The 25,173-nt window shown below is 43.5% G+C and overlaps 1 protein-coding gene across 1 annotated transcript in view; it reads right to left on the reverse strand.

Annotated features, from left to right (window-relative positions):
• ZZEF1 (zinc finger ZZ-type and EF-hand domain containing 1) overlaps nucleotides 1–25,173 on the reverse strand; it is a 112,158-nt gene that overhangs the window by 50,979 nt on the left and 36,006 nt on the right. Inside the window, exons 10-25 of the mRNA XM_065896625.1 lie at nucleotides 24,978–25,069; nucleotides 24,446–24,594; nucleotides 19,973–20,084; nucleotides 18,668–18,883; nucleotides 16,486–16,586; nucleotides 15,793–15,962; nucleotides 15,106–15,239; nucleotides 11,001–11,068; nucleotides 9,911–10,025; nucleotides 6,114–6,273; nucleotides 4,885–5,006; nucleotides 4,676–4,798; nucleotides 3,656–3,822; nucleotides 3,491–3,572; nucleotides 2,326–2,527; nucleotides 1,103–1,251 (exon numbers count right to left, since the gene is read on the reverse strand). Of these exons, the coding sequence (XP_065752697.1) occupies nucleotides 1,103–1,251; nucleotides 2,326–2,527; nucleotides 3,491–3,572; nucleotides 3,656–3,822; nucleotides 4,676–4,798; nucleotides 4,885–5,006; nucleotides 6,114–6,273; nucleotides 9,911–10,025; nucleotides 11,001–11,068; nucleotides 15,106–15,239; nucleotides 15,793–15,962; nucleotides 16,486–16,586; nucleotides 18,668–18,883; nucleotides 19,973–20,084; nucleotides 24,446–24,594; nucleotides 24,978–25,069 (2,162 nt within the window). The remainder of the gene's footprint in view (nucleotides 1–1,102; nucleotides 1,252–2,325; nucleotides 2,528–3,490; nucleotides 3,573–3,655; nucleotides 3,823–4,675; nucleotides 4,799–4,884; nucleotides 5,007–6,113; nucleotides 6,274–9,910; nucleotides 10,026–11,000; nucleotides 11,069–15,105; nucleotides 15,240–15,792; nucleotides 15,963–16,485; nucleotides 16,587–18,667; nucleotides 18,884–19,972; nucleotides 20,085–24,445; nucleotides 24,595–24,977; nucleotides 25,070–25,173) is intronic.

Consider the following 25,173-nt stretch of genomic DNA (forward strand, 5'->3'; position numbering starts at 1 on the left):
AAAAAAACTTGGTAGGTACCAATGTAACAATGCAAGTGCAAGATGAGGGTCTGAATAAAGATGGAGACAGAGGAAACAGACAGTGGTGAACATCTCAAGGAAGAAGCCACAGGGCTTGCAGCTGACTGGACAGGAAAGGTGAGAACAAGGTAGGGATAAAGGTGATGCCAGGGAGCAGTGGTTCAATGCCTGGGAAACAATAATGACAGTAACAGGAGCGAGAAGTCCAGGGAGACGTCCTGGTTTTACACCTCTGAGTTAAAGGGAATCAGAACACTTAAATGGAAATACCTGACAGGAAGATGGGGATACACAACTGGAGCCTGAGAGAAGAACCAGGGCTGGAAACTGACATTAAGGTATTTTTCACACAGATATGACAACAGAAGAGAGGAGACAGCATCAAGTCTTGGTGGGGTGCAGGAAAGGGGAGAAAGCCCAAATGAAGCCTACTCTTCAGAGAAGGAGGAAGAAGAGAGATCAATAAAGGAGGTAGATGGAGTGGTGAGATTAAGAGAAGACAGTGGGCTGCCATGGAATAAGAGAAGGAGCAGAGAGGCAAAGGAGAAGAGAAGCTAAGCAAGAACCCCTGGATTCAGCAATTAACTACTGAAGAACTGGGGTAGGGGGAGGCAGGAAGAAGGGAGGAAAAGTAGTAGAGCAGAGAGAGAGGGGTGGAGAGATGAAGAAGAGACAGTGGGCAAACTTGTTTCGTTTTTAATTATTATAAGCCTAAATAATGTGTTACTGTTCCATGGAGTACAAATAAGTACAGCATAAATCATTTATTCTGAAGTTTGACTCAGCGGGCACCGGAAATAGACTCGACTTGTTTGTTTAATAACTCCATCAAGAGAGATTTACTGAGCACCTACTGTATATCACTGAAGAGTCAGTCAGTCAATACTTCTGAAGACCCGTTACACTGGCCCCTGTGGTGCACAGTGGGGACCCCAAGTGAACAAGGGATAGTTTCTGCCCTCGAGGAGCTAACAGCTCAGTGGGGGTGATAAGATACAAACACAGACGTTTATAATTTAAAGTAATAAATATTAGCAAACATTTCCCATTCCAAATACAAAGACAAGAGAAGAATAAATACCTCCTTATTATCCTGGGGTGGGTGAGTGGGCCAGCTTGCTTCTAATCCCAACTCTGGACATATTTGGTGCCTGAAGACAGGTTTCCACAAGGGGGAGTTTAGGACTAATGCCATTTTTGCCTGAGGTATTGCCATGTTACTTCCTAACTCTGGAAAGAGAAAAAGAAGGCTGATGAGAGTTCTATTTTTTCCTTAATATACTGAGAATTTTTGAACTGGTGAAGAAAAGGTTTTTAAAAAACTTGGGCATTAAGACTTGGAGGGAATTCACACACATTTAGCAGAATGTAACTGTGATACTTCATAAACAAATACCCCAATGAACCCAAGCCATCAGGCAGTCCTGAAATGCTACCATTCTCTACGACAGCTTCAGTTACAGGTGCCTCTGAAATGACTTAACCCGTGTAGTAAGTTGAAAACAGAATGGGAACTACCTCTAGGGTATAACAGGAAACGTTTCATTATGAGGACATGTTCACAATTCGTAAACTTAAGTTTGTAAAAAAAAAATAGCAGCAATAATTAAATACCCACATGTATGTGTTTATGAATAAACAAAGAAAAAAGACTAGATAGAAACAGATTAAAATGTTAATAATAGTTATCTCTGGGTATCAGGATTAAAACTGGCTTTTCCCCTTGGCTTTTTTCCGTTACACAATTTTTGTATGATGTTTTACTTTTAAAGTGAGGAAAAACTCAAGACATGATATAGAAATAAAATACACTAGAAAGTTTCATTCTATTTCTTGTTTCACTCGTCCTTGGATGAATTTAACAAATAAGTTGAAGAAATCACTTTAAGGCTAAATCCATGTTCACATATTTATACATATTCACACAAATATTCAGATAATTAGAGAATATACCATTAATTTATTCCATATTTCTGCCTTCTTGTTGGAGTATACCAAAATTGACCCACAAAAAAACGATGACAATGCTGCCAAAACTCAGCTCCCTCCCCACTTGTCCTCCACAGACAGGGAATCCACCATGTCCTTCCTTGGCAATGTGCTCCAGTGTCTGAGTCAAGCAACTTGATGAAAATGGTGTCAAGTAGACATCTTATTCTGGTTTAGTTTAAAGGAAACTGAAAGGGAATTTTATCAATCCCCTTTGCTCTGCTGCTATGTGGAGACAACTTGCACAAAAGGGGTACCACCTTGCTCTTCAATGTGGCTGTTAGCAAGAAGGGAAGGGATGGCCTGTGGACTTACGATGCACGGATTTGAGTGCCATGCACTGGGAAGCGAGGCGTCCCATCAGCCGGGAAACAAGGAGCTGTAAATCCAAGCCCCAAGACACGGCGACATCAGGCAGGCCATAGGCAGTGACGGTGAATTTGTAGCCCCACTCATTGTTGCTGCTGTCAGAGTGAAAGAGAAACTGCAGCCGGGGACCAGCCTTAAAGGTCACTTTCTAGAGACAAACAAAAAAGTCATGTGGTCAAACTGATTAGAGAAGGTAGCATTTCAGTAATAAGCATGTTCTTCGCGACTCAAAAAAATCTAAATATAAGATTGGTCTAAATATAAAACTGGTCCCTGGAGGTCCAGTGGTTAAGACCCCGTGCCTCCACTGCAAGGGGCATGGGTTTGGTCCCTGGTCAGGGAACTAAGATCCCGCATGCCACGTGGCCAAAAAAAAAAAAAAAAATTGGTCTATATTCTCACCATTATACCTTATCACCCCCACCAAAACTACTAAAGGAGAAATGTATAACGGAGTGACTGAAACAGAAAATTCACAACTGCATCTTATGAAGAAGCAAAGTTGAAAACTGCTGGTCGGTTTTCTAAACCTCAGATGCCCATCTGCCCACCACCTACGCAGCCAGAGAGCATGCTGCCCGCTCCTCTGCTCCCAAGACCGCTGACAGCAGAGAGAAGGTCAACAGTGAAGCAGGACTTAACTTCCCAGCCCCAGAGACCATGCAGCCCTAACTGTGAGGGAGATCCTGGCTTTCATCACCATGGTCAGGGCCCTGCTGGACTCACTGGCCCTTTCTTGCTAAGGATTACAACTCCCCATTTACTCTGACAATGTGATATAAACCAGGGGTGGCAAACTGTTCCTATGAAGAATCAGAGAGTAAATCATTAGACTTTCTGCGCCATACAGCCTCTGTTGCGATGACTCAACTCCACCACTAAAGTGCCAACGCAGCTACAGATGAAACAAACAAATGGGCGCGGCTGTATCCCCAAAAAACTTTATTTACAAAACAGGTATTGAACTCTGCTATAAGCACTTCCTTTTACGAAAGTGTAATATAAGTGCTTCCCTTCAAAGGCCACATCTCTATTACCGCCTGAGGCTGACAAAAGGAGAAGAATTGACACAGAAGCAAGTACCGCATGGCTCTCTGGGAACATCACTCACCTTGGGCCATTTATCAGTGCCGACTTTTGTGTCATAGCGTGTTTTCCCACCTCTAGCGTCGGTAAATTCCAGATAATCATACCTGTGAAAGCATAATCTTTATCACTTTCCGTCTCTCATTTCTGATCCATTATTGCTTGGGGAAAAAGAACAGGTGAGTTGTACCTTTTCTCAGTTTCACATCTCTCATCAAATTCCACCTCAAAATAGGTTGCCCCTGGGCTAACAAAGACAGACACCTCATGGCAGTTATTTTCATAGTTGTGAGCAGACTCCTTGGTCCACGTATGTAACACCACAGGACGTTCCTGTTGCCAAGTCTCCACATCCAGCTATGTAGACAAACGAGTTAAGAAAGAAGGGTTTTCATCACTCTACATCCAGCCATACACAGGAAACTGCTATGCATCAGTGCCCCAGACAGTAGCCTTTGACATCCCTATACAAATCATCACACAGGCTAAAAATATACCTGATGTTCCCATCTATACATATCGATCAACATACATTTATTCAGCAGAGAAGACACGGGGTTTCTATTGCGTTATAGTAACTCTGATTAGCTTTTATTTTTCTAACTATGACTATCTGTAAGAACTATTTCTTACAAACCAGTACTAGCATGAAGTTCCAGTACTAGCATGAAAGACCTTACACTCCTATTTGGGACCTTGGCAAACCCGAGCCCATCTTGTCTTCTCCCTCCCTTTTTCAGTCTTTAAAATAGGCTTTTAAATATATGCCCTTTCTACTCCCACAGAGTTGTGTGATCCAAACGACAGTGAAAAAACATTTTGTCCTGTAAGGCTGAGTAAGGGAGAAAATGCTTTTAAATACCCAACCCAGATTTTCTCTTCTGGACTCCAATTTGGTTAATCATTCACATGGTTTTGATATAATTTCATGTGCTGTAGAACAATTAAATTAATCTATGTACAGCTTCCTCTGTGTCTCCTGTCTAATGCTGACCGTACCAAATCAACTCAGAATGGCATTTATTCTGGCTGTCAAAACCAACGCTGATAAAATTGATAGACACTGATAAAGTACTGATAAAACAGAGGGGGCTCTTCTAGAGGTAACTTATTCGTGTAGACCCGTAACTGAGTGGTATGTCTCATTACGTATGGTCACAGAGTTCCTAAGAGGGGATACAAAGCAGGTTCAAACGCCAGCTCGAGGTACCTTGTTCAGTCCTCCATCAGGGTCACTGCAGAGCTCCTTCAACAGCTCTGTCAGGGCACTGAACTCTCTCAAGAGCGTGCAGTGTGAAATATCTAACGTGCAAAAGTCCAGCAGAAAGATCACCTACAGGAAGATGAACGAAGCACTTAGCGTCCACCTCAGACTCTGCCCCCTCCCACCCCTTACAAATGGCTGCCACTCTGTCTTACCAGTTGACGAGCTGCCATTGAAAACACCGAATTACATAATTTTTCTACTACAGTTTTCCCGCTATACTGTGACAAAAGGGATTCCAAAATCACTCTCATGCGTGCCAGAAACTGTCCCACATCTGCCAAAACATAAAGAAAATAATTAATATTTTATATGGTAGAAACATCACTTGCTTGGTCATCATCAAGGACAAAGCTGGAGAGGGTCACAGAAGCTGTAGAGGGAATTCCCCGTCAGAGAAGACCATGAGACCATTTCAGTGTCATACAAACGTTTTCCTCTGGGAGGGAAAAGCACTGTGAATCTCAGTAAAAGTTTACTTTTAAAGTGAGTGATTTTTTCTTTTTTTGTCTTTGCTACTTTTCAATGGGGTGGAGATATCCCTTTTATAAGTGAAGGTACATGGCTGACCAACCCAGTTGCTGGTCTGCCTCTCCCTTTGTTTACAAAGGGCCCGCCTCTAGGTACGCCATGTGACAGGCCAAACTTGAAGAGCCAAGACTCAATACTGTAAGCATTTTTGACATGGCTGCTGAGACCAAGTTTGATGGAACTGATTTTTCTACATACAAGTTCTCAGAACCCGTTGGGTTTCATATAATTTTCTGTGGGTTTATGGGACATGAATATTTTCTGTGGGTTTATGGGACATGAATATTTTCAGTACCAGCAAAGATCACAGAAGTGCTCACATGTACCTTAGATTTTTGAAGTACATACAAGTTCTCAGAACCCGTTGGGTTTCATATAATTTTCTGTGGGTTTATGGGACATGAATATTTTCTGTGGGTTTATGGGACATGAATATTTTCAGTACCAGCAAAGATCACAGAAGTGCTCACATGTACCTTAGATTTTTGAAGTTCAAGACTTTCTTTTTTGGATAATTTGATTAAAACAGGGAAGACAGACTCTACTGAACAATATAGTATCATCTAAGAGTGGTGTATGACCGCAGAGGCAATGTTTAGGCCATGAAATGACCCAACCGTACAATAAAAACACTTAGGCATAATACTTCATTCAGACAGGAAACTGAGCAAAAAGACATGCTACAGAATTCCATTTTAAGAAGAAAAAAACAACCCGAAGACAGATCTGATTTGTAATAATGAAATGAAAACAACAAACACTCTGTTCTATGCATGAGGTACTAAGAAGAGAGCACACACAGAGTCAAACCCAAACACCTATCGGTTTTCATGGATTTTGTACTGAAACTCACATTTTTCAATAAGGTCAGCGGCAAGATCTTTGGCTCCAGAGTCCGTGCTCTTCAGCTGCAGGTAGCACCAGGACAGCAGGCTGCCTTGGACAGACCAGAACAGGGAGAAGAGCACAGAGCCCACCTCCCCTTGGGCCCCATCGACCATCAACAGTTCACACTACAAGGGAGGAGAGAAATGGAAAGTGTTTACAACAGGCCATTCACAGAACACAGCCAGGGGCATTCTGTAAGAGAGCAGCTGTCAGACACAAAGAGATTCTAGGGAAGTGGGGAATATTTATGACAGAGCTTCAACCCAAAAGTGACCAAGAAAGACAGTATTATGAAAACTCCTCTCTTGCCCTCCAGCTGTTCAGAGCCTTTATAGATGTTTGACTCCACGTTCCCCCTTCCACCCCTTCGGAACCTTACCCCACAGTATCTCTCTCTCTCTCTCTCTCTCTCTCTCTCTCTCTCTCTCTCTCTCTCTCTCTCTCTCACACACACACACACACACACACACACACACACACACACACATCTTCAATAATTCCTTTTCTCTCTGGCTCCTTCCCCTGAGCCTTCAATCAAATCTCTCCCATTTTAAAAGACAATTCTTTATCCCACTACGGCTCTCTAACCATCATCTTTATTCTCCAGTTTCTCTGAAGAGTCAAATGACCTCTAGGGATAAATTCTTGCACCTACAAACCACAAGATATTACTTCCATGTAAGTGCCCCGAACTGGAAACAACCCAACTATCCCTCCCCTCCAAAGTAAAATGGATAAATAAATTATGGCAGATTCATAAGGGGAATATTGGGTACCAGTGGGTTGGGGGTGGGGGGGGAGAGCTGCAGCACATACATCAACATGCATGAATCTCAAAAATGCTGTTGGGTGAAAAAAACTTGTCCCAGAAGACTACATGCCACATGATTCCATTAAAGACCAAAACCAGGGAAAACAAGCCTGCTATGTAGGGATAAGTAGAAAGAAACACAAGGAAATGATGAATATAAATTTCAGAATGGTGGTTACCTCTTATGAGGAAGGAGGAAGGTGAGCCATGGAAGGGCACTGGGCAGGGAGGGGCAGACTGCAAAAATATTGGTAATGTTTCAGTTCTTAAAATGGATAGTTGTTTCTTTAAAGTGTGCATCAATATATATGTTTGTGTACATGTGTTCCATTTGAAAAAGCTGCCCGCACCTGCTGTGCTTGCCTTTCCCCTCCCTGCCATTCTACCCCTCCTGCACCCACCACTCGTTGAAGCCATTCCTCAAAGGCATTAGTTGCCACCTAGAGAGCAAAGCCTCCCCACTTAACCTCAGCCCTGGGAGCTGTGCCAGCCACGGTCCTACTTGAAGCTCTCTCCTCCCTCAGCTTCTGTGGCCCCTGACTTTCTTCCTGCCTCTCCTTTGTACTCTCCTGGCTGCCCTTTCTACACAGATGCCCACAGGCAATAAGAGAACACTGACATTCATGGCTTCAACTATCACCTGCTGGTGAATGACTGCAAATCTCCATTTCCAGCACTGACTCAGCTCCTGAGGGTCCAACCAGACACTGTCACCTGAAGTCCTCCCAGAACCATAAACCCAACATGTTCGAAGCCTAGCCGTTAGCACTCTCCTCTTCAAATACCTGCTCCTCCTCATCTTGTCACTGGCCCTTTACATATGCTGTTCTATTAAGAACACCCCTTCCTCTATGCCTGATCAGACTCCGTTTGTGGGCTCACAAGGAGCTCCAGCACCACCTCCTCCAAAAAGCCCTTCCCAAGCTCTACTGCCTTCTTCCACCAGATAGGGTCAGGTGTGCTCTTCTGTACCCACAAGACCTACGCTTTTAGGCCCTTACTGTATTATGACTGATCACATGTTTGCCTGCTCCTCAAGACCATGCTCTTTTGGCACTGTACCCCCGTGCCTAGCACAGGGCCCGGCACGCAGCAGGCTTCTAGTGGACCTCTACTGAATTAACAGACTTGCGAGAAATTTTTCAGACTAGGTACATTTCTGACCACCTTGAAAAAAAGTTTTTTTAAATCTAACTCTTCTTCTTTAGTACAACCATAAATGTTTCTTATTCAAAAAGATAATTCAAGGAAATATCTCAATGGCTGCAGTGATCCCTGGCCTGGGAGGTTCGGTGAAGTTTCTAACTTCCTTTGTATCACAGGAAAGTGACAGGGAAGAAAAGACAATCACGTGATCTCCAAATAGTGAAGATTATGAGGAATTCTCTTGGACAAATGCTATCTCACTTCTCTACGTACAACTCACAGCACACCTGACCGAGTGGAAAGGGGACAAGACTAAGAGTCGAACAGCCTGGGTTTTAGTCCTGGCTCCAGCACATACCAACTCACACAGGAGGCAGAATTAACACCCAAAAACCAGTGAGAACACTGGAGTCTTCTGCCCAGGGGCACTGATGATGGGAACATAGAACTTAAATCAGCAGTCTGGGAAACATAGAATTTAGATGAGCTCCAGGCGAAAGGGAAAGTGTGGGAAATGGCAGAAATAAAAACAGATGAGAATGAGACACAGCTAACCAAGGCAGAGCAAAAACTGATGGGCAGTAGGCTGGAGTAAGATTTTTAAGGGAGACTCAAGAGATGAGTCTGGAAAGAAGACAGAAAGGAGAAAATAACCAAAGAGAACATTAATGTGACAGCAGAAAATAGAGCATTGATTAAAAACAATTAAGGCTTATGAAGTCAATACATTACCTTAAAGAACACAGGCATCACAGTAAAATAAAAATAACCCTGAATTTAAACTAATATTAGGTCTAAATAGTGGCCAGTCCAGTGTGACCTAGCACACTACAAATGACAACCCAGCACACTGAAAGCTCTCTAAGGTCCCTGTGAGCAAATGGCGGGGCGGGGCGGTGGGGGGGTAAGTGCTGAGTGGCCTATCACCGCAGGCAGCTGGGAATGAACGAAATCATGGCTCCAGAAGCAACCTGAAAACAGCAAAGCACTAACAAAAACATAAGAGATTTAAAGACACCAAGTTCAGCCATGTCATTAAACACATCAAGGGTGTGGTGTGCACTCTCCCCACATCTCCTCTAACTCCCTGGTTCCTGTATTTTATCCAGAGAGGTAGTGCTTGGTCCCCTACTACAGGGCTTTGCTACTTCAGAATCTCTGGGGGTGCTTGACATAATGCAGAGTTTTAAGCCCCACCCCCAGAGATTCTAAATCAGTAGCTTGGGGTGGGACCGAGAAATCCAAATGTTTGCCACAATGTACCAGGCGACTCTGATCCAGGTGACAAATGGACTACATTTTAAGAAACAAAATCCTTCATGTTAAAAAAAAAAAAAGAAAGAAAAAACTTTAAAATATCATTAGCACGGAAAAAAAGAGACCATCTTTTCAGATTTGATTAGCCTGTGGGTTTGCTAAGTAATCTTAAATTTTAAAAAAAGTTAAAGGCTTTTTCCACAGAATTCACACCACAAGTATATGACTATGCGCTGGGCTCACTGACTGACACCACAAGGGCACTCAGTAAATACCCATTCCTTCTTTTCAAAGGGAGTCTTAATGAGCACTTTCAGGCATTTATTGCTGGCTGACTACCAAGGGGCAGGGAAGCAACCTCTCACTCATTTTGCAGGAGCTGCTAACTAGAAGCAAAGGCAGGCGGGGAAACCTCTGTGCTCGTGTGTGACAGTCGTAGGCAAAGTTACAATCATGCTGTAAATGAGGGCTAAAGGGGAAGGAGCCACGACTGCCCTACCCCGTCTCCTAAAGGCAAGAGGCAAAGGAAACAGAGCGGCATCAGTTACCTCTCGAGCAGCAACAGAGAGCAGAGTGCTCACGACGGCCAGCACTTCACTGATGTCCGTGTCGGCCAGGTCGCCTTTCTCAGGTAACAGCAGAAGGCCGCCTGGATCCTTATCACTGAAAGGACACAAATTAGTCATGACACCTTGTTTCAGGAAGGGGATTTTCACGCTGTCTATCTCAAAAGGTTCCAAAAGAGAACCTAGCAAGATTTCACTGTCAGTTCTATGGGATGTGAGGAGTTTGGGTCAGGAAAAGGCCAGGGTCCCAGCTGGGTCTGTGCCACTGTCTGTCCACATGTACTTATGTAAGCACAGGCCCATAAATCTTCAAGTCCTTAGAAAAGATTCCAGGGAATAAATATGATGAATAAATCACGTTGGCCACCAACAGTAAATACACCTAATCTCATGACTGCTAATCTGACAATCCAGGCTAAACATTCCGTGTCTTCAAAGGTTCTTCACATGAGCCCCAGCCTCTTTCATCATCCTCGATACTCGATTCTGAAGACATTTTATACAGTCCTCTAAATCTGGCCTCTGTACCAGGTATAGTCTCACCTGCAGACGGCTGCTCAGGCTTTTAGTCCCCTCCCTCCTTCAAGAGTCTATACCTCTAATAATGCAACCTACAGGCCCATGAGCTTCTTTGGGAGTCAAAGCAGGTAATGGTCTCCATGTCACCCCTCCCGGCACAATTTTTGCTAAACTACCACTCTGTGCCTCTGCAGCTGGGCTTGGGCTTTAATGTATCTGGGTTTTTAGACTTGAGGACTGAACCCCAAACTCCTTCAGCTTCTTTTTTGTCTTCAAAAATCATGTAGAGACTGAAGCATTCAAGGAGATTCCCCATGGGTTCAACTCTAAAGTGTCTTACAGTGACTGGGACTTGGAGCAAACTCTTGACAAGACTATTATTCTACCACTATTTTGGTCACTTCTGAGTCTAGTGATACCTCACTCTAGAAACCTGGCTGAGTGAGGGAAGTACTTGGTTACTCCAAAAGCACATGAAAGGAAGGGAGAGCTCAAGAAAACAGCGTTGCAAAGATCTGAAATACTGGACAACTGAAAAGAACTGTAAACTTACCTAAAATACGTGCAGAGTGAGCGGAAAGTGAGCTGCAGGGACTGCTTGTGTTCCTGCTCAGTGACATTCTTCTAGAAAACAAGACACTGCGGATTCAGGAAATCTATTCCACAACATTCTAGAGCCCTAGAGCAGCACAAAATGCCACGGCCCACTGATCCCAAACATGGGGAAAGCCGGGGTCAGCAGACCACCTCACGGGCCCAACTTAGACCTGGCCTAGCGCAAAGAGGGAGCAGAACCAAGAGACGGCAGGTTTGCTTCTGTTCATTGCTGAAGCTGACATTTTCAAGCCTTCCTGCAGGAAAGCTTCATGCAAATGTTTAGGAAGGTGACTTCCGAAAGATGTCTATTTTCATCCCTGGGCAAGCCATCCCAAGAGAAGGGGACAGAGACAGAGTGCCTTTCTTGTGAGCTTTCTGTTTGTTTTTTTAAACAGGATCTAAGCTTTCTCTGTATAAGTCCGAACAGCCTACGGTGACAGTTAAAGGAATCACACCCCCTGATGAGGCTATGGGTTACTCTGGGGGCACTTTTTTTTTTTCTTAATTCAATAAATGTGTTGAACACCTATGGCTATGCAAGGCACTGGGGGAGATTTCCAGAGGATTTAAGACCCGGGGCCCTGCCTGGCACAAGAGGCTGGGAGAGATAAGATATGGTCACAAATGACAGCAGTTCAATTCATCTGCACGAGAAGGGAAAAAAATATAGACCTTACCACTGCTGTCAGATAGATGGGCAAAGGAAAAGTTAATGAGCTGCTTTACTAACACACAGCAATGTCATTCAAGAGGTCGCATGTCCTCTATTTTTCCGTGTGGGACACGAGCTAACAAAAAAACCATTTGCTCAGCTGCCTGATAAATGCTTCCAGCAAACAAGTGGGACAGAGATTCGTCCACAATTCAGAGTCAGCTGCTACTGTCAAAGGTTAAAACTCACGAAGTAAAAACTGATCCAAAGGGAACCCCTCATGCACTGTTGGTGGGAATGTAATTGGTGCAGCCTTTATAGAAAACAGTAATGGCTTTTGAGGGTGCTCAAAAAATTAAAAACAGAACTACCATATGATCCAGCAAATTCCACTCCTGGATGTTTATCCAGAGAAAACAAAAACACTAATTAGAAAAGATATATGCACCCTTATATTCATTGCAGCATTATTTACAATAGCCAAGATATGGAAGCAACCTAAGTGCCCATCAACAGATGAACGGATAAAGAAGATGTGATACACACACACACACACACACACACACACACACACCACACACACGACGAATGAATATTAGCCATAAAATCTCACCACTTGTGACAACATGGATGGACCTAGAGGGTATTATGCTAAGTGAAAGTAAGTCACACAGAGAAAGACAAATATTGTATGATTTCATTTATATGTAGAATTTAAAAAACAAAATAAATGAACAAACATAACGAAACAGGAACAAAGTCATAGATACAAAGAACAAACAGGTGGTTCCCAGAGGGGAGAGGGGAGGAAGGAGGGAAGAAATAGATGAGGGAAATTAAGAGGTACAAACTTCCAGAGGCAGATTAAATGAGTCGCAGGTATGAAATGTACAGTGTGGGGAATATAGTCAATAACTATGTAATATCTTCATATGGTGACGTATCATGAAATAGACTTGTCGTGGTGATCACTTTGAAATGTACAGAAATACTGAACCACTATATGCTGCATAACAGGAAATAATGTAGCGCTGCAAGTCAATCATAATTCAAAAACAAACAAACTCGTAGAAAAAGAGATAAGAGGCAGGGGTCGGAGGAACTGGATGGAGGCAGTCAAAAGGTACAAACTTCTAGTTATAAGCTAAATACTCGCGATGTAACGTACAACGTGATAAATGTGATTAACACTGCTGCGTGTTATATATGAAAGAGGTCAAGAGAGTAAATCCTAAGAGTTCTCATCACAAGGAGAAAAATTTTTTTTCTATTTCTTTAATTTTGAGATTTCTTTAATTTATATGAGATGATGGATGTTCATCCAATTTATTGTGATAATCATTTCATGATGTATGTAAGTCAAATTATTATGCTGTGCACCTTAAACTTATACAGTGCTGTATGTCAATATATCTCAATAAAACTAGAAGAAAAAAACCGGATCCTACAAGCTGATAGGCAAATTTTGCAGAGAGCTGAAAACAATCAAAGATCCTCCCTCCTCTTGGAAATCCTCCATCACTTAACCTGAACAAGATTCTCCTCTAAACACCTATTGCGTATAGGGTCAGTTTTTCCTTGTGGCAGTGCCCCCAAATAGACTGCAGTCATTTGGCATCACATTTTATGCTTCTTTTATTCCCTTTTTTGTTTCTATGGGGCTTTATGCATCCGACAGGGCACTTTTATTGCATTTACTAATTAGTTGTTACATACAGAAATGCCCTTTTAAATGCTGCATCTCGTTTTCTTCATCAAAGTCTTCTCAGTACTTCTAATAGTTGTTTGTCTAAACAGACAAATAATGATTATTTGTTTTATTCTTTCTGATTGTTATTTTTAAAATTTCTTTTCCGTGTCCTACAGCACTGGCTAGGCCTTCTAATATAATATCAAAGAGAAGCAGTGACAGTAAGCATCCTTGTTTTATACCTCACTTTGGAAGGATGAGTCAGTGTCCCAAAGACCAGTACATCGTTTATTGTAGGTTTTGGATACATGCCCTCCAAGAGATTAAGGAATTTCCCTTTTATATCAAGTTTGCTAAGGGTTTTGTTGTTTGAACCATCATCAGAAGTTAATCTTATTAAAATTTTTTCTGCATTTATCAATATGATTTTTTTCCTCTCTGATTTCATTGACTGATTTTCTAATGTTAAACCATCCTCGCATTCCTAGGATAAATCATAATTTTGAGTGGGAAGATTAAAACTTGGTTGTATTTTCTTTACAGATATAAACTGAAATATTTATGAATAAAATAAGTCAGGGATTTACTCTGAAATAATAATGGGGGGCGGGAGTGGGTGAAGTATATTACAGATGAAACAAGATTAGCCTAAGTTTATAATTATTGAATCTAGGTGATGAGTACACTTGGGGGGTTGGAGGGATTCATTATATGTATTATTTAATCGAGTTTTGTGTTTAATTTTCCCATAATAAAAAGTTAAAATGGGGGCTTCCCTGGTGGATCAGTGGTTAAGAATCTGCCTGTCAATGCAGGGGACTCGGGTTTGAGCCCTGATCTCGGAAGATCCCACATGCCACGGAGCAACTAAGCCCGAGCGCCACAACTACTGAGCCCACGTGCTGAAACTACTGAAGCCCGCATGCCTAGAGCCTGTGCTCCATAACAAGAGAAGCCACCATAATGAGAAGCCCGCACACCAGAAGGAAGAGTAGCCCCCACTCAACGCAACTAAAGAAAGCCCGTGTGCAGCAATGAAGACCTAATGCAGCCACAAATAAATAAATAAATTTATTTAAAAAAAAAAAAGTTAAAATGTTGGAACTTCCCTGATGGTCCAGTGGTTAAGAATCCGCCTGCCAATGCAGGGGACTAAGGTTTGATCCCTGGTCGGGGAACTAAGATCCCACATGCTGCAAGCAACTAAGCCCATGTGCCACAACTAGAGAGAGCCCTCATGCCGCAGCTACAGAGCCCACACACTCTGGAGCCCATGTGCTACCAGAGAGAAGCCTGTGCACCACAACTAGAGAGAAGCCCGCGCACCACCACGAACAGCCCACGCGCCACAATGAAAGATCCCAAGTGCCACAACTAAGACCCAAAATAAATACATAAATAAAAATAAACATTAAATAAAAGGTTAAAATGTTAAAAAGAACACTTGGTTGTAGGCATGTCATAAAGCTGAAGGAGACTGAACGCTCCCTTTGTGATTCAACAGGTTCTAAAACAGAGGTCAGGATTATCTCTCATCCCCACCCTGAGTACAGCGCTATGTCCTTAGATACTTATGTCCCACACAAAACTTTGCACACAGTATTAAATACACATTTGGGAAACTGAAACTGAGAAGATATTCAGAGAAAACAAAGACTAATAAGTTTCACCCGAACAGAGTTCTGGAATGGAATCCGTACTTTTAACGTAAATAATTACCATCATGGTGAAGAGATGGTCCCGCCGGGTCTGTCGATCAGGAAAGAAGACGGCAGCCCCATTAAGAAGGGTATTCCTGACTTCTTGTTTCAGTATTTCCATGGGTGCAGAGTCTCCATCCACCCTATCCACCACTGATAAAAATGAATAATCAGCTTTAATATATCCCACCTATTCACTTACAATATATGTACTGGCTTTAGCCCATACACTCGCTACCAGAGCAAAGAAATACTTCTGTATAGGCTAGGCAATGTAAAGAAATTATCTTTTTATTTGTTTACATTTAACAAAAATAAAGACTCTATGTACCAGTTTTTACATTATTTCTGTCCTTTTGAGACACAACTTGGTGAAGCCTTAAAAATAACTTCAGATGATCATGTGTTTTATTCTCAATTAATATTATCATCTCCCCCACCTCAATCTATCAGCCTCATCCCTGTGTCTCAGCTGAAGTAAAGACTGGAGTGTGATAGCAATTACTCTCAATATAACACAACTGTATATCAGAAACCAGGAGGAAGTTGTTGAAGAGGGACTAAATCCTGAACTCCAAATAATGATTCAAAAGAGGATCATGGAAACTCATTTTCCAAAGATGTAAACCCTTTCCTGGGTTTGCATGGCAAAGGCCCTGCAGGCTACGAGCTCAGGGTCACAGTAAAGAAGAACCCCAATCCCTACCATCACACAGGTGTGTGTAGAGCTCCTTGGCGGCCTCTACCCTCCTACGGCTCATGCTTGGAGCCTTGGCGTCCTCAGAGGTGGCCGACACGTCTCCTTGCAGCACGGAGAAACAGCTCTGGAGGAGCTGCAGAAGCAGGGTTTGGGCACAGATGCATTCTTCCCTTGGGCTACAGAAAGACAAAGAACATCAGAGAGCAAAAATGCAAGTTGCTTTTACCCTCCAAGCCAAACAACTATCTACAAAGGGCTCTCCCCGCTAGGCATCAGGCTCAGTAAAAAGAATGCCAGTCAGAGGCAGAAAGGTGGAAAGGAAAGAACAATGGACTGGGTAGTGTCTGAAAACACAGATCCTGTCTGACTGTGCCCACTCTGGGCAAAGAAACACACCTCTGATTCTGTTTCTTCAGTAGTATAATGAGAATACTATAATACTTGACCTGCTTATCATTATAAGGTTGTAATATAAATGACAAAATGCTTGCAAAAACACTGCCCTAATAAAGCACTTTGTAGAAATGTAAGGTGTTTATTTTCAACAATAACCAAATCTTTCAAATCAGAGCAATATAAACTAGTAGGAAGTAAAAAATCTTGGAAGAAAAAAATTGTCCATTTAGAACAGCAAAACTCAGTGTTTTCAGTTGTGCTTATCAATATCTGATTATCACCTTGTAACAAATTCTGACTTACTTTTGCTTTAATTTACTGTAAAAATCCCAGAAGATCTGCAAATCAAGACCCGCAAAGTCCAGAAAAGATCTGTATTTTAAGCCACTTTCCTTCTGCTGTACCTAAAAAATAATAAAGACCAGAAAAAATAAAATTGAAACATGTATTTAGAGAAATATTGTAGTGGCTCATTTACTTCTCACTGTTAAGGGATAAGGTGGCTCCGCATGTGTAAAATTCCAACATAACTGATGCTTACTCTTAAACTAAAAAGTCCGTGAACAACTGTTTTTGGTGTGAAACTTTCTAAAATATGTGTGTGTGTGTACATATGTGAATGTATATATACACATAACATATATACACACAACCCTATGAAAGCTCCTTGACTTCACAGATGCTATACCTGGAACGTAAGTGAATCTCTACTTGGTGATGATTATTGTCCAGGATCATCCTGCAGCATGTTTTGACCCTTCCCTGCATGTAGGCTGAAAGATCAATCCTACTGTAATCGCTTCTGCTACCCTAAGCATCTCCCTCTCATTTGCTATTTTCTGCTGTGATAGGAGAGCTCCAGTAACAAAGACCAAACAATCCATATACAAATTGAGTCACCAGCCTCTGAATATGCCCTGAAGCAGAATGCAGGTCAAGAGTAGACACTGTTGCATAGCACACGTGAGAGGGCTCCACCGGGTTCCTGAGTGATAAGCCACGTTCTCTACAGAGATGGCTGAAAGAACCTTTCTTTTTTTTGTTTGTTTGTTTGTTTGTGGTAGGCGGACCTCTCACTGCTGTGGCCTCTCCCATTGCGGAGCACAGGCTCCAGACGAGCAGGCTCAGCGGCCATGGCTCACGGGCCCAGCCGCTCCGTGGCATGTGGGATCTTCCCGGACCGGGGCACGAACCTGCATCCCCTGCATCGGCAGGCGGATTGTCAACCACTGTGCCACCAAGGAAGCCCCAAGAACCTTTCTTTGAGTAGACTGTCACTGTGTTTTTATTAGTGACTGTAGAAGTCAGTATCAAAAACACAATGTTCACAGCAGCATTGTTTACAGTAGCCAAGATATGGAAGCAACCTAAGTGTCCATCAAAAAATGAATGGATAGGGCTTCCCTGGTGGCGCAGTGGTTGAGAGTCCGCCTGCCGATGCAGGGGATGTGGGTTCGTGCCCCGGTCCGGGAAGATCCCACATGCCGCGGAGCGGCTGGGCCAGTGAGCCATGGCCGCTGAGCCTGCGCGTCTGGAGCCTGTTGCTCTGCAACGGGAGAGGCCACAACAGTGAGAGGCCCGCGTACCGCAAAAAAAAAAAAAAAAAAAAAGAATGGATAAAGAAGATACGGTATATGTATACGATGGAATATTACTCAGCCATAAATAGAACGAAATTTTGCCATTTGTGACAACATGGATGGACTTGGAGGGTATTATACCTAATGAAATAAGTCAGACAGAGAAAGACAAATACTTTAAGTTTTCACTTATATGTGGAATCTAAAAAATGAAATAAACAAACAAATATAGCAAAGCAGAAACAGACTCACAGTTGCAGAGAACAAACTAGTGGTTGCCAGAGGGGAGTGGAGTGTGGGGAAAGGCAAAAATAGGTGAAGATTAAGAGGTACAAACTACTAGGTATAAAATAAAATTTAAGTTACAAGGATATAATGTACAATACAGGGAATATAGTCAATATTTTATAATAACTTTGCATGGAATGTAATCTATAAAAATATCGGATTACTATGTTGTATACCTGAAACTAATACTGTAAGTCAACTATGTATCAATTTTAAAAAATCCTGTTATTATTTTTGGTACTTTTAGTAAACAAACAGAATTCACCTACACTTCAGGAATAATTCTAGGACTTAAAGAAGACATAAATCCCATAAATGTGCTTTGTCTCCCTGGCAACCAAAGCTGGGGCTCTTTAAGATCTGCATGTAGGTGCATCCCAGGAAACCTCACGATGGTGGCCACATGCCACTTCGTCTTCCACTGACTGATGCCATTAATGCCCAACGCCTCACTCCCCTTGGCCTCCCAACGTCACCACAGCAGCACGATGCCTGCCGTCCTCATTCGTACTGCATGGCTTCAGCAGGGCCAGGTTTCACTCGTTGGTGTTCCTTTCCCCAAACACTGTCATTACTCTTCCCAAAGGAATGAGGTCTAACAACTGAGGAAACACTACCAGGTCGTGGGCGAGCTGCTGGATGAACTGAAGGGTCCTGAGGAGCAGTGTGGCCCCACAGACGCTCTCCTCCATGCCCTTTCTGCAGTGAGTACGGACGATGCTCTGCTCTGCTTCTGCCCTAGCGGGCCGGAGGTACCCACTGATGCTCAAGCCTTGTACTCCCAGGCGCTCTGCCGACTCCTGGCGGGTGCAGAGGAACTTCACCATCAAATACTGGAAAAGGACAAGACAGAGGTGAGGAGAAGGACTTAGAAGCTCCAGGTACTGATGAAAGGGAGATAAAGGCCTTTCTGGGCAGATCTTCCTGTGACTTTAATAATTAATGAGGTACCACTATGCCTAGCACTGGAGACACAAAGTATAAGCCCAGCATCTACAACAAACAGGGAAGAGACAGTACAAATGCTGAAGTCATGTTTGGGGAAAGATCACAATAAGAGAAACGGCACTATTCCTGCTTCAAGGAAAAACAGGATAAGACAGGATGAATAAGAAAAGGACGTCTGCTCTGTGGCAGTCATTTTGAAGCAGACAACAGCTATATGGTGAAGAGTGTCAATGACTGCCCTAAGGGATCATCTCCAAGCCCCCAATTACCTGTAATCCATGTGCTGGGAGCCCAGGACACAGCCTTGTCTGCTCAAAGCTAAAGCCATTTGCAAAGCCCAACTTCTATGCACACTCTCTGCTTATTATAGTGAAAGCTCCTTTGTTGAGGGCCTTTCAGAATCCACTACTCAGCTGCATAAATATTTACTGAGTACCTACTATGTACAAGCCCTAAAGATAGTTCTTGTTTCTCTTATTTAAGCTTCTTACTAAGATTCACAACGGAGGTTAAAAAAATTAAGTAGCCAGATAATCACTGTTTCTTTCATAGCTATGGAAAGACATCTCTCTTGCATTTAGGCCTGTGGACTTACTGCTCCCTCAGCCTGAGAGGCCGTTCTCCACACCTCTCAGCCTGGCTAAAGATGACTGCTTAATCAACTTCCAACACTTGGCATCGCACCAACTTTCCTGGGAAGCCTTCCCTAGTGAATTCCAGGCTGGGTAAATATTGTTCCTCCGGGCTGCAACAGCCCCCTGTGTGTCTCTTTATCAGCCCATATCACACTGTCTCATACATCTGTGTCTCCCACTAGACTTGGAGCCCTGTGAGGGTCATGATCACGTCTGATTCACCTCCAGGGTTCCAGTGCTGGCACAGGGCTGGCACACAATAACCGCCTGATAAACACTTACAGTACAAAAGGAGGGGAGTGGGCAGGTGTGCGAAGGCCACACCTCACTGACACTTACCTTGGCAACCCTGCACTGTTGCAACTTAACATCTGCTTCATCCCACTCTTCCTCCAGCTCAAACCAGCCAATAGGATCATCCTCGCCAAGGTTATCAGACGGGCAACCAATCCTGTAAACACAAAGGTAATCACAGAACGTTCTCCTATTCCTAAACTTCTCAAGGGTCTAACGAATAAGGCACCACCTAAATGGCATTTAACTTGTTTACATGGCCTGTCGGTTAACAGTCGAGGACGGGGTGTGGCACGTGGTGCCTCTCTGAGCATACGAGGGAGCTGGCGGTAACATCCTCCCCACTTCTCAGCCTCCTCATCTGTGCAATGGGAACTATTATTAGTCCCAAATATAACCTGGGAACTAAGGAGAAAGTCTGCTTCTCTAGATAACTGGCTTATCTGAAGAATGAGACCTGAAGTCAAGGCATCTGAGATGAAGCTACTCAGGAATAAGGTACAATGCAACAGCTGGTGTGTGCTTCTGGAAAGACACAAAGGAGAGGCAGGTTCAGTTTTCTCTCCCTAGGTCTGGCTAACATAGGTACGACTGGCCTGAGATGCACAATTGCAACAACTGAAGGGTGAAAGCTGAGGAGCTTTCAGATCCTGGAGCTCCAATGAAGGAAAACTTCAGCCTTCACAGGCCTCAGGATTTTTCCCTATTACTTAAGAAGTCCTTCCAGGGAAGCATTTCAACCCAAAGGCTGAAGAAGTACAACTGTGTGCCATTTCTTTTTTTTTTTATTTATTTTATTTATTTATTTTTGGCTACGTTGGGTCTTCGTTGCTGCGCACGGGTTTTCTCTAGTTGAGGCAAGTGGGGGCTACTGTTTGTTGTGGTGTGCGGGCTTCTCATTGCATTGGCTTCTCCTGTTGCGGAGCACAGACTCTAGGCACACGGGCTTCAGCAGTTGTGGCACGTGGGCTCAGCAGTTGTGGCTCGCGGGCTTTAGAGTGCAGGCTCAGTAGTTGTGGCGCACGGGCTTAGTTGCTCCGTGGCAGGTAGGATCTTCCCGGACCAGGGCTCGAACCCGTGTCCCCTGTGTTAGCAGGCAGATTCTTAACCACTGCGCCACCAGGGAAGCCCATGTTTCTTTTTAAAATTGGATACTTGAATGGTACTTCCTTTTTAGGAATTAAATAACTGAGAAGGAGAAAATGGCAGTCTTTCCAAGTAACATTCCTAAAACTTTAAACTATTTAGTCTATGATACAGCTAACAAGCTAGCCAACACATGGCTATTCTGTATGGATAAGATAAGCAAACACAGGGATTTACAAGAAGAAAACAGCAAGAAGAAAAAGACAAAGGATCCAGGGTAGGTTTTGTAACAGAGAGAAAAAAACGTTCTCTTCTTACCGTTAAGTCTTTCTTAGCATAAACCTTTCATGATATAGTTAACCCTAAAACCAATGGGACAGGTGGCATTCCGTCTTAGCCCAAAACCATGCCAATGACTTTCATCAATATGGTGTGTTTGAGGATTTTTCAATTCACCCTTTGGGAGTCATCAAGGAAATCCTTGAGATACAGAGAGCTGGCAGGACGTCACAGAGTGGGGAGAAGCAACCTTGCTCACTACACCAACTCACAGGCAGGGTGGAGAAAACAGAGCTAAGTATCAGTCCTCTTAAATATGTACAGCAACCAAACAGCTGGTCCCAGAGTGTGCTGACCGACCAATGTCTGACCAGAGGGCAGACAAAAAAAAAAAAAAAAAAAAAGGCAAGAAGACAGACACATGTCTATTACCATTTTGACCTCCAAACTGGAGAGGGACTGATAACATGTAGCCCAAGCAAATCAGGATTTCAGAGTAGTTCAGGCTGGAACCAGGAGCTAAAATCAACAAGGGACTAGCAAATAAGCCTGCATTTAGGTTCAAAAAAAAATCATCCTATATAAGATGTGAAAGATCTTGTTTGACAGCAGGTTTAGGGAAAAAAAAAAACCCTATATTAATATGTCCCAGGAGTGAGACACAGCTACTTAAAAACAAGTGTATCTCTAGTTATTGTTTAAAAAGAAAAGCATCTTTTAAAAAAGCATGTATGCATGATGGGAGAGAGATTCGTTTCAGTTCATTTAGAGGGCTGAAATTAAGACCACAGAGTTGAAATTACAAGTGCAGATTTCAATAAACATAGAATATGTTACTGAAGTGAGTTCTCCATCATTAAGGGTATTCTGGGGAGGCTGAGTGACCCTTTGTCAGGGATGCCACCAAAGGAAGTCCAGCAGAGAGAGGAAGTTATTCTAGATCCTTGCTATTCCACGTGTGATCCGTGGTCGGAGAGCATCAGAGTCGCCGGGGAGCTTGTTAGAAATGAAGGTCTCAGGCCCCAGGTAGAACCACTGATTCAGAATCCGCATTTTCACACAATCATTGGTGGTTCATACGTACATGAAAGCCTAGTAGTACAGTACTCAGTGATAGTAAAAGCTCCAGCACCCCACGACCTGTGAAATACAGGAGCAAAAAGGGCAAGTCTCGGGCTCAGCTGCATGAGTTTTAACTTGCTACTAGTAATAAGGGAGGTAACACTGTCCAAGAGGTCACCAACGACGTCTGTGGCTAAATCCAACCTCACTGGCTCCGGGGTAACATCCAACACCGTTGCCCACTCCCTACCTCTTTAACCACGATTTTCCCCTGGCTTCATGAGGACACTTCCCTGGCTTCCCTGCTGCTTCTCTGGCTGTTTTGCTCAGCCTCCCTTTCTCTGCTGCCCCATAAATGCTAGTGCCTCTCAGCATGTTGACCTAAGGTCTCTGTTCTTTCTTCCCAGCCCACACACTCCGCCAGAATGATCTCTTCTAATTCATTTTAAACTATCAACGAGGGCTTCCCTGGTGGTGCAGTGGTTGAGAGTTCACCTGCTGATGCAGGGGACACGGGTTCATGCCCCGGCCCGGGAAGATCCCACGTGCCGCGGAGTGGCTGGGCCCGAGCCACGGCCGCTGAGCCTGCGCGTCCGGAGCCTGTGCTCCGCAACGGGAGAGGCCACGGCAGTGAGAGGCCCACAACAGGAGAGGCCACAGCAGTGAGAGGCCCACGTACCGCAAAAAACAAACAACCAAACAAAAACCTATCACCGAAATGTCTCTCATATCTCTGCCTTCAGGCCAACATCTCTTCCAGCTTCCTGACCTGTTTATCCAACTAGCTGTGGGATATCTCAGAGGCTTCCTAGAACCTCAAATCTAACAGGACCAAAACTGAGCTCATCATCTTCCCACAAACCTGTTTTCCCCGAGGTATTTTCTGTCTCAGAAAAAGGCGCTACCAATGTCCCCTCTGGCGAGCCAAGAATCCAGGACTCACTGATGCCTAAGCCTCCTTCTCTCTCCTGCTGTACATCAATCACTCAGCAGGTCCTGCCGCTTCTACTTTCTAGCTTCTCTTCAATCGTCCACATCTCTCCATGGCTCCTGTTGCTGCTCTAGTTGAGGTTACCCACACTCTGGCTTCCCAGGTGACCGTGACAGCCTCCCCCCATTTCATCTGGCCTCCCCACTCGCTCTCCTCCAGCCCACCTCACACAGCAGGCTCCAGAGCAGCACTTCCAAACCACGAATGCGATCTCTCCTCGTTCTTCGTGAAGCTCCTCAGCAACACACTCCACCCTGCTCCCTTCCCCTGCCCCCATGGCTTTCAAGATAAAGTCTAAGCCCTGAAACAGAGACAAAAGGGCCTTCAACGACCTGACCCTCTCCTAGCTCTCCAGCTTCACCTCTCCCCACTCTCTAACTCATGGCGCACCTCAGCAACGCGGGGCTCGTCAGTCCCTTGTGTACGCCAGACCCCACCTGAGTTCTCAACTGTGCTCTGCTCTTTGCTCAGGACACTCTCCTTCCACTTCTTCAAGTAGTTAATTAGCTTTAGCTCATCCATATTCAACACTTCCTCCAGGAAGCCTTCCCTGATCAGGTCAGGTGCTCTGCCATATGCTCCCAGAGCACCTTATCCCTCCTACCCACCTCGCATTTATAGTACTGTGACACTGTAGGCTTTATCATCTGTCTCCTGAGCTAAACAGTAGGCTCTATAGAGCAGGGAACAGGCCAATCTGCTCATTACGGTACCTTCAGTACCTAGAATCAGGCCTAGCACATCGTAGGTGCTTAATAAATATTTTCAGTAAAAACACAAAAATAGGAGGAGGGAAGCTGGGGCCTGGGTAAAATTTCCAGTGGCTAGATAAGACTAGAGACCTCAGGCTGCCCACAATTCAGGCATGTATTATTACCCAACCATTTTGAAGATGTGTACATCTGGTCACAGAAGGGACCGAGTAAGAGACTATGAACAAATTAAAATATATGTCTTCACATGTGCTGCCAGAAAGCAATGAATGCTCATGGCCACTGAAGATGGGTTAGTGGCAACTTTTCTATAAAGAAAACGTATTTCACCAATAAGAGAATGTATACAATCTTATTAACTATAAAGATTTTTATTCTGTTCCTTACCTGCTTTTTACAAATTGCCTGAATTCCTGAAGCTTCCATTTGTCATATTTTTCAAACCTTTTGAAGTGTTCTTCTGCATGAAATTTATCAGAAGATGAATTATAGGCAAACACCAACCCACACTGGGCACCAATGCCACCACGTCGAACCTGGAAATAGAGATCTAAATAAAATACATCAAAGGGACCAAAGTTCTGTGGCCATTTTGTTCCCAAATAATATGGTCAAATTCAAATAGCTTAACGCAAAAATCAAACCAACAAAATGAGATTTAAAATACATTAAGTCCTGGAAAAGTAAGAAAGCTGCTTCCCAAGAAATGATTCCTTACTTTTCTTGATCCTTATACGCACACCATCTACAGACTTAACAATCTATTCATCTTTGTGCCCTTGCCCTCTGCTACAGGCCTGACACAGAATAAATAATCACTAAATGTTCAATGAAAAACCAGTGACATGGACCTCCGAAGTACAATCGTATTTTTAAAAACAGTAGTAACATTTCCTAAAGAAGGCAGCATAAGAATTACCATAATTCTGATCTGAGTAACTTGAAAGGCAGATTCAGTTCCTGTAGAAAAAATAGTACTTGCTCTGGTTTTTCCAGTCTCTGTAAGAAAACCTACAAAAAAGAAAAACTAAAGTTAGGATGACTGAGGCATCTGTAATAACCCTAAGAACTAAGACCAAAAAAACCAAAGCATATCCTTTGAGGCAGAGGGCATC

The sequence above is a fragment of the Phocoena phocoena genome, chromosome 19 (assembly GCF_963924675.1).
Source record: "Phocoena phocoena chromosome 19, mPhoPho1.1, whole genome shotgun sequence".
In the NCBI taxonomy this organism is placed as follows: Eukaryota; Metazoa; Chordata; class Mammalia; order Artiodactyla; family Phocoenidae; genus Phocoena; species Phocoena phocoena.